The 9,120-nt window shown below is 44.7% G+C and overlaps 1 protein-coding gene across 1 annotated transcript; it reads right to left on the bottom strand.

The window, feature by feature from the left end:
• Positions 1 to 3,331: 3,331 nt before the first annotated feature.
• Positions 3,332 to 7,433, bottom strand: LOC103724093 (uncharacterized). Its single transcript, XM_008815245.6, has 4 exons — positions 5,733 to 7,433; positions 5,524 to 5,650; positions 5,324 to 5,396; positions 3,332 to 4,000 (listed from the first exon to the last, which is right to left on the bottom strand). Exons 1-4 carry the CDS (start codon positions 5,770 to 5,772, stop codon positions 3,731 to 3,733), a joined length of 510 nt encoding a protein of 169 aa, XP_008813467.2. The 5' UTR covers positions 5,773 to 7,433; the 3' UTR covers positions 3,332 to 3,730.
• Between the last annotated feature and the right edge of the window lie 1,687 nt (positions 7,434 to 9,120).

Below are 9,120 nucleotides of genomic sequence, written 5' to 3'. Positions count from 1 at the left end.
GAAAAAATTTTGGGCTGCCTTCTTCCATAATTTTAGATCGAGATTGGTCATTTTCTAAGAAATTCTGGGAGAATTTTGTAGGAGATGATAGGTACCAAATTGAAGCGAAGCACTACCTTCTATTTGCAAACAGATAGATAAAGTTCGTGAACCACTCAATGGCGCACTCCTTCAGGGTTACAATTCTAAGCATATGAAAAATTGGGTTGACAACTTGGCCCACCTTAGTTCACCTACAATGATCTATCTATGGTTCCACACAAAAGGCACCGTTTGAAGTATGCTGGACTATCTACCATAAAGTTCTCTAGACCTAGAGTTCGCAGTTGGTTCTGTGCCAAAGAATAGGGAGGAGGGAGACCAAGCATGAGCTCAAAAATTCCTTAAGAATATCAAAGAGGTGCATTAGGATGCTGAGGTGTAATGTAACTATATATCACAACAATAGTATAAGGATTCATATGATAAGTATTACATGAAGTGCAACTTCCAAAAACGAGAGCTATCATAGCTTCACTTGGGTAAAGAAATGATAAAGAGCGAAGGAAAGAACTAAAGACAATTCGATATGGTCTTTTCAACATTCTGCAGAAAATGGGAGAGAATTCCTTCTAGTTTGCCACTACAAATGGAGATGTACTCGATAATTAATGTTGAGAATTTAAAGCTATTTGAGCCATCTATGGTAGATGAGGGCTAAAGCTAGGAAGTAGTTTTACTAGATATGGATGACCAATGGATGGAATAGGAAAGACCGCTAGATTAAGACTGTATTAACTAGAGGAAGGTCTCAGAAATAAGAGGTGGGAGGATTGAGTCTTTTTAGATCAACCGGAAAGATAAGTTTTCTAGCAAAGCTAGGTGGTTTAACCATAAAATAAGAAAGTAAATATTTTTCCATCTTCAATTTTGACTTAGTAAGAGCTAAATTCTCTAAACTAGAAGAGCCTTGATAAAGGAGGATTACCAGACTCGATATAGATCATTCTAACCACTATGAGAACTTGATAGAGTCCAGAAGTGAGATCTACTATATCAGAAAGCTAATTGTGCATCAAATATTTTAGAGGCCCTAACGTGCCCATACAACATCCGATTGAGGTTTTCTCTTTTTTGAAATCGGGTAACTTTTCGAGCTTTAAAAGATGGCACCATCTTTTAAGGATATAATGGACCGAGCAATCAAGACCAAATCCTATCATTTGGGCACTCAAATGAACCAGCCTATGCAAATTTTTTTTCAAGAAAGACTTTGACTGGGCATATCTCTCAATATGGAAAAAATTAGGCACAACGGTTGAAGACAAAATCGATGTAGAAATTTAGATTTGATTTTAACCTTTTCATAATTGCGCATCAAACATTTTAGAGGCCCTAACGTGCCCATACAACATCTGATTGAGGTATTCTCTTTTTTGAAATCGGGTAACTTTTCGAGCTTTAAAAGATGGCACCATATTTTAAAGATATAATGGACCAAGCAATCAAGACCAAATCCTATCATTTGGGCACTCAAATGAACCAGCCTATGCAATTTATTTTTTTCAAGAAAGACTTTGACTGAGCATATCTCTCAATATGGAAAAAATTAGGCACAATGGTTGAAGACAAAATCGATGTAGAAATTTAGATTTGATTTTAACCTTTTCATAATTGTGCACCAAACATTTTAGAGGCCCTAACGTGCCCATACAACATCCGATTGAGATATTCTCTTTTTTGAAATTGGGTAACTTTTCGAGCTTGAAAAGATGGCACCATCTTTTAAGGATATAATGGACCGAGCAATCAAGACCAAATCCTATCATTTGGGCACTCAAATGAACCAGCCTATGCAATTTTTTTTTCCAAGAAAGACTTTGACTGGGCATATCTCTTAATATGGAAAAAATTAGGCACAATGGTTGAAGACAAAATCGATGTAGAAATTTAGATTTGATTTTAACCTTTTCATAATTATTTTTACTAGTTATCTCTATTTCGGAAAAAATGTGTCATCTTTTAACTAAAAGAGGAATCCAACCCGAATTATGTAAGGACGGACTTTACTAGTATAAGTAAAGGCTTTGTAACTCAGTTTTGTTATTGATTAATGGAAGAAAAGCACACTTAAACCCTAATGTCATCAAATTTTCTATTTTCTGAATTTTTTTTTAAAAAATTGAGTTGAGAAGGTTGAATAAATTTTTTTCCTTCATCTTGATTGGATCAATTATGCACCAGAAATAGAGAGCAAAATTACAAAACAAACTTTGAATCTCATTATGCTGTAACTGATTCATGTGGTTGATAGCAGCATGTCTTCTATCACATAACTTGACTCTAACATGGCTAATGCCATAACAACAGCTGCAAATCAGCAGAAGAAGATATAGCATTTTGTTGTAACAGTGCAACACCTAGAATTAATGTTGTAAGGATCTGAGAATTATAGGCACCGTTAACCTTCTGAGAAGGCTCAGCAGGGGCTAGGTGGAACGGTTGGATGCCTATTATTGACCACTGTTACCAGATCTCCACTCATTGCTGAGCAATTTGTCATCTGCATCAACCAAACCAATTTCTGATAGCTTCAGCTCAGAACTTTATACCTATAAAAGCAACAATAAGAGAAGCATATATTTTCTTTGCTTTTGGAAGTCAATTAAACTCACCAAAGCAACAATATAAAAATAGTTTTTCATACTTCAGCTTTTCACTCACTTAAGAATGTTGATCATGTTTACTGTATCATAGATTGAAACAGTAATGGTTATTTACATTCCCTTATTCAACTTTCCAGGAAATTACATAACATGTCACATGGAATAACTGCCCATGTTAGACCCACGGTAAAACACCTCCAAAAGTTCAATGAAGAATGTTTCCCTAGAAGGAGAGGGATGCATTCCAGTAGTGAAGCTCTTTTTGCATCAACATCAGTTGGATATACTCAGATGTTTCTATCATTGATGTTTCCAACATGAAGTAAGGGAGTTGCGGTGTCATATCAAGGCAGTTCCCAAATGCAATCAAAATGGGGTAAAGAGCAAGAGAAATGGAGAGCTCTTCGGGTCATCATCTAAATAGTTGTCTCGCTGATAATAAAAGAGAAAACCAGAATCTAGCTACAAACAAGGTCTCAGTCATACCTAGCTACTCCATTGCGACCCCTCCGACTCCCCATCCCCAGTCCCACAAAAAGCCCTTCTCTTCAAAAAAAAAAAGAAAAGAAAAAAAAGAGGAAGGAAAAAAAGGGGAACAGAACATGGAATTCATTAATGAATGTGATGGTGCTCAAAATCCAATCAAAGAATCAGAAACCAGCAAAAACCTCCAACAGATTCACTCATAATAAAATAACAGCTCTGTTTTGCTCATATACTGAAGAAATAACCACTGCGAGGTTTTCCAATATGCTACTTAACAGAACACAGATGAGTATTTTGTTTCAGCATACAAATATACATGATTGTCAGCTCATTTATTCATGACCTTCACCTGATTTTTGGACCTACACAACCCCAAGAGCAACAATGGAAGCATAGACAGCATTAGGAATCCTCTGCACCACTTTGCCAGCACCAGGCACGCAAAAACCTCCAACAGAAAGCACTCATAATAAAATAGCAGCTTTGGTTTGCTCATATACTGAAGAAATAACCACTGCGAGGTTTTCCAATATGCTACTTAACAGAACACAGATGAGTATTTTGTTTCAGCATACAAATATACATGATTATCAGCTTATTTATTCATGACCTTCACTTGATTTTTGGACCAACACAACCCCAAGAGCAACAATGGAAGCATAGACAGAATTAGGAATCCTCTGCACCACTTTGCCAACACCAGGCACCCCCTCTGTTGCCCTCTTTGTGAGCAGTGCCACAGTTGGAGCCACAACCAATGCAATTAGTAGATTTTGACCAACAGATATTACAGTATCTGCTGTCAATTTCTGAATAAAGTTTGCAAACTCTTCACGGTCAAGCAGCCCATCAAGGTTGACATCATACTCCTGTGATGAAGATGAAAAAAGTATCCGATGTGAAATGGTTTCATTGAATCAAATTTAGCTTGCTACTAAGATCTTGTTGCTTCTTAAAATTTCATTAATAAGGCTCCTCATTTCTATTTGAAACTGTGTGAGCCAGTCTGCTTTCTAACAATAAGAAATATCAGCAAAGGCAGGCTATATAATAATACTAATGCAAATAAAGGTAGCCTGGTGCACGAGGCCTTCAAGGGTCAGAGGTATGCAGCCCTACCTTCATGTGCAGAGAGACTATTTCTGTATTTCAAAATCATGACCTCCAGATCAGTGGAGCAGCCTTATTGTTGCATCAAGGCTCACCCTCTAAGAATATCGATGCAATTCTCAGCAGAAATCTAGATGTATCGTTTCTTCTTTTATGTATCAAATAGTAATTGAAGGATCCCTTTCTTGAGCAAGATATTTATAAACAACTTGGTATGAATTACTTGCAAAGTACCTGTTTCCACCGACTATATAAAATTGGGCGATGGCATCAGCTATGAAAAAAATTAAACACTCCATTTTGATTGGCTTGATGAGTCTCATCTACACATTTATTTCAATCAGGTACTGTCATATAGAAGCAGTAATAACAGCAGAATCAAATAAGAGCCTTTCACCTAACAGGCGACACATTGGACAAATCCGAACTACATCATGACTCGTGCTACAACTTATTTACTTAACAGCATTTAAGTGTACGGACATCCAAATGCAGGGTCAATTTCTAGAACAGATAATACTATTACTATGCAGATAACTGCAAAATAATGAAGCTTACAAATTAACCACTGCATCTATGCTTTGCTCTACCCACTTGTTAGCCATGGTGTGCTTTGTTACTACTAACTATCTCTTACACCCTTCACATCATAAAGTACAAATTTATAATTCTGTAGCAGCCTGAAAGAGATAAAATGTGACGGATAATGTCGCACTTAATCGGTTGGGATTTGTTTGAGTGTGCATTGAATACATATATATCATGCATAAGAGTGATTACAGAAGGAAAATAAGGAGAAGATTACAGCAACCATTCAAATCCAAAATTTGAATTTGAGCAGAGCGAAAGTAGGAGAAAAATAAGGAGAATATGACACCAATAATTTGAATTCAAAAAATTGAATTTGAATAGAGAGAATTTAAGGTATGCTATATTACAGCCCTTCCCACCTCAGTACCATGCTCGTCCAAAGCATCATCGCGTTTAGAAGTATCAGAATCATTTCTTTGGTTACTACAGTATACAAGAATTACTAGTTAATAATATTCGTTCAATTTAGTAATTCACACAAACTTGCATACCTCCATCATAGCTTTCAGTTTTTCCTTGGACGGGGGATCGTTGTGACGCCCGGGCAAGAACTTGTTGATATCACTACAACAAGTCATAGAGAAAGACAGAGTCATCTAAGAAACTCTCGGCCCCTTTATATCTACCACCTCCAAGAGAGAGAGAGGGGAGATTGGAAGAAAAAGAAATAAAGAAAGAGGAGAAGAAACACTTGTAAACATAGAGGACCGCGATGTATAGGTCCTCGAAGGTCAGGTAGTCTCGGTCGGAGTCGGCTCTGATGCGGTCGAAGGTCTTGTCCGTTATCCTTCTTATACGCCTCTCCTTCCATTGCCTCCCTGCCCCCGAGATCAGAACCAGCACTGGGTTACACTACTTGACACACGAGGAGAAGGGATTCCAATTTAATATGATCTTTACCTTGGATTTTTTCCTGGAGGGAGGAGAAGAGCTGAGCCATGGTGGACAAGAGAGAGAAAGCTGATGGAGAGGATTGAAGAGAGATGGGGCAGAGGGGAAGAAGGATGTGGTTGGGAGCCTGCTTGCGGGTCAGGTCAGCAACGGAGAAAGAGAGAGGGCGAGAGCGATAGATATGGGGACCTTTGAATGCTTGACACGTGGAAAACTTGGGGTTGCAGATTTATATCACCCAAAGGCGCACCCTGGATTTCGGAAGAACACTGGGTGGGCGATGCGAGCGTGAGTGGGTGCAAGCGGATTACATCAATCTTCGTGCAACTGAGTGAGGACTTCGGGCGAACACCGGGTGGGCGGTGCGGATCGCGACCCAGCCGTCTAGCGCGGCGGAGGAGAAGGGGGCCCTGGAGGGCCGACGGGCGGACACGACCTCTCCCTCGTGGTCGGAGGTGGCCGAGGGGTCCCGACGACAGATCTGGTCCAGCCACAAAATCCCGATGGAGGAATTGATCGAGCTCCAGCGTATCTTCACTAACGTCCTGGAACTACCGGCTGACCGCGTGGGAAGGGCGCGCTCGGCCTGGGCGTCGACGGCAATGGTTGCCCGAAGCCTAGGTCGTCGTGTTCCGGCGGAGTGGATGGCCCGTGACCTGCGGCGTTGGGGAAAGCTGGGGTACGACGTGGAGTTCTTTCCAATGGCCGAGGGAGTCACCACCTTCCGTTTTCGGAACGGAGAAGATCGGGCAGCGGCAATGGCGGGCGGGCGGGAGGTGGAGGATAGCCGGCCAGGTGATGGCAATGGAGGCGTGGAAGCCGGATTTCGCCCGGGGAGTCAGTTCGGTAAGTCGAACTACCGTTTGTCTCCGTCTCCCCTGTCTTCCACTAGAATTCTGGGACAAAGAGTCCCTGCTAGATATTGCCGCGGTGGCCGGCCGACCTCTGGAATTAGACAGCTTCTCCGACCACCTCTGACGGGGAGGGTACGCGAAAGTGAAAGTTGAGATCGATGCCCTCCGGCCACTCATGCCGGGGGTGTTCTTGAAGGGGGTTTCGTCGCCGGTGTGGCAGGCCTTCATTTACGAAGACCTGCCGGTAGTTTGTTTCATGTGCGGCCGAACTGGGCACCTCGAGGGTGACTGCCAACATCCCAGTCCGACGGCGAGGTTGGAGAAGATGGACACGCCGGGTGAGAAGTCTTCGCCGGCCCCCTTGGAGGCGACTGGATGGACGGCTGAGGGGCGCACCAGGCGGCGGGTCTTCGTCCCGTGGCTGGTGACGAATCGGGTTCGTCAGCCACGAGTTGCCAGCGCCGGGGGCAAGCCCCGGATGGTGACTGTTGGGGAAAAAAAGGACCATTCCTACGAATACAATTAAAGCACCAAAATTCGATAGCAAGCCTAACCTCAAAAGGTTGAGCTCATCCAGGCCGAGCTCTTATAGCCGAGCTCATGCAGGCCGAGCTCACGCAGGCCGAGCTCATGCAGGCCGAGCTCACGCAGGCCGAGCTCATGCAGGTCGAGCTCATGCAGGCCGAGCTCAGAAGACCGAGCTCATGCAGGCCGAGCTCATGCAGCCGAGCTCAGAAGACTGAGCTCATGCAGACCGAGCTCATGCAGACCCAGCTAATGCAGGCCAAGCTCACGCAGGCCGAGCTCATGCAGACCCAGCTAATGCAGGCCAAGCTCATGTAGGCCGAGCTCATGCAGGTCGAGCTCATGCAGGCCGAGCCCAGAAGACCGAGCTCATGCAGGCCGAGCTCAGAAGACCGAGCTCGTCATCCACATGCTGCGGCCACACCCTGCAGCAGTCTCACCGTACCATGCTTTGCTTGCCGGCCACGCCACGACACATCAATCAGGGACCATACCTTGCTACGACTGTCAACAATTAATGCGCATGGTCTCCACGGATCTCCGGCTTACTCAAAATCTCAGGCCATCCACGGCAACTCATCGACTCACTCAACTACGTCCGGTCATCCACAACAACTCATTGGCTCCAGTCCGATCCTTCATGGCAACGCATTAATTCAGATGACCACACTCAATCATGACGATAACTCATTTAATTCGCCCGGTCATATCACAGGTAACCCTGTATCCCTCCTATAAAAGGAGAACTTCTTTCTCTTTAAAGGGGGATTCTTCTTCTGGATTTTGACTTTTAGACTCCGATATACAACTCGTCTCCTTATCCAAATCAAGCTCCCCTCTGACTTAAGCATCGGAAGGCCGGCGCCGGAAGCCCCGGCCACCGGCTTTTTGTAGGTCCCCCGGAGGACGCAGCCCGCCGACGTACCGTCCGCACCGGAGCTCCTCCTTCTCAGCCAAGTGGCCACCCTCCGAGTCCAATTTCCAGCAACAGTTGGCGCTAGAGGAAGGGACCGAGTTGTGGTCATGAAGCTAAGGAGCAAGGGAGCTTCTAACGCCTCCCGACATCGCGTCCCAAGTCCTGAACACTCAGTCTAGAGCCCATCACTAAGGCCTCCGGCGGATCCAGTCCTTCAAGTTCAACCAGAGCAGTTCAACCTGCTTGTTCAACAAGTTCAAGCACTCACTGCGGCCGTTCAAGGCCTACAGCAAGTAGAAGACCAACCTCTACTCCCTCCTCACGAGCATGAGTCCTCAGGACGCCACTCGCGACGTCATTTCTTTGTAGAGCATCGCCACTACCGAAGCTCCCATCGAGCTCGACCCCCAAGCCGGGAGGGCTTGTTGCGCATCCATTATTCTGAGAGCTCGCGCCGAAGCCTGACGCCTCGAGTACGGGAGCACCCATCTGAGGTGGGGTCTGCCCCATGCCAAGCTGCAATAGGAGCCCCACCCGAGCTCGGCAGAAAAGTCGAGGACTTGGAGCGGCAGATACAGATGCTTCAAGATCGAGGCCCAAAGCGAGACGCCGACCTTGACTTTACAACAGAGTCCCAATTCCCTTAATGGATCATGGATGAGTCAATCCTCCAGAGGTTCAAGATGCCACAGATTGAGCCATATGATGGCTCATCCGATCCTCTAGATCATTTGGAGAGCTACGAGGCCCTTATGACACTCCAAGGAGCCACAAACGCTCTACTCTGCAAAGCCTTCCTAGCGACTCTCCGCAAGGCAGCACGTTTTTGGTTCTCCGGACTAAAGCCCAGCTCGATTCTCTCCTTTGAACAGCTGGGCAGGCAGCTCGCCACCCATTTTGCTGCTAGCCGGCGTCAGCGCCGGACCTCAGACTCCCTCTCCGCCATCAAGCAGAAGGAGGGAGAATCCTTAAAAAGCTTCATCAGTCGCTTTACCTCGGCCATATTGGAGGTTCGCGATCTCGACCAGTCAATCGCCATGTCGGCATTGAAGACTGGAGCTCGGTCCTATAAATTTCTCTTCTCCATCGAGAAGAGTTTCCC

This window comes from Phoenix dactylifera, chromosome 16, assembly GCF_051530095.1.
Source record: "Phoenix dactylifera cultivar Ajwa chromosome 16, Ajwa_hap1_PhDact_Kaust_v1.1, whole genome shotgun sequence".
NCBI lineage: Eukaryota > Viridiplantae > Streptophyta > Magnoliopsida > Arecales > Arecaceae > Phoenix > Phoenix dactylifera.
Note: the sequence above shows the minus strand (reverse complement) of the source record. Positions and strands in the feature narration are given on the sequence as shown.

Excerpts from the sequence above, each read along its gene's own strand:
- LOC103724093 (XM_008815245.6), bottom strand. The coding sequence starts at position 5,772 with ATGGCTCAGCTCTTCTCCTCCCTCCAGGAAAAAATCCAAG. Across the intron at positions 5,651-5,732 it reads CCTCCAGGAAAAAATCCAAG|GGAGGCAATGGAAGGAGAGG; the intron begins GTAAAGATCATA and ends TCTCGGGGGCAG. Across the intron at positions 4,001-5,323 it reads AACTGAAAGCTATGATGGAG|GAGTATGATGTCAACCTTGA; the intron begins GTATGCAAGTTT and ends TCTTCATCACAG.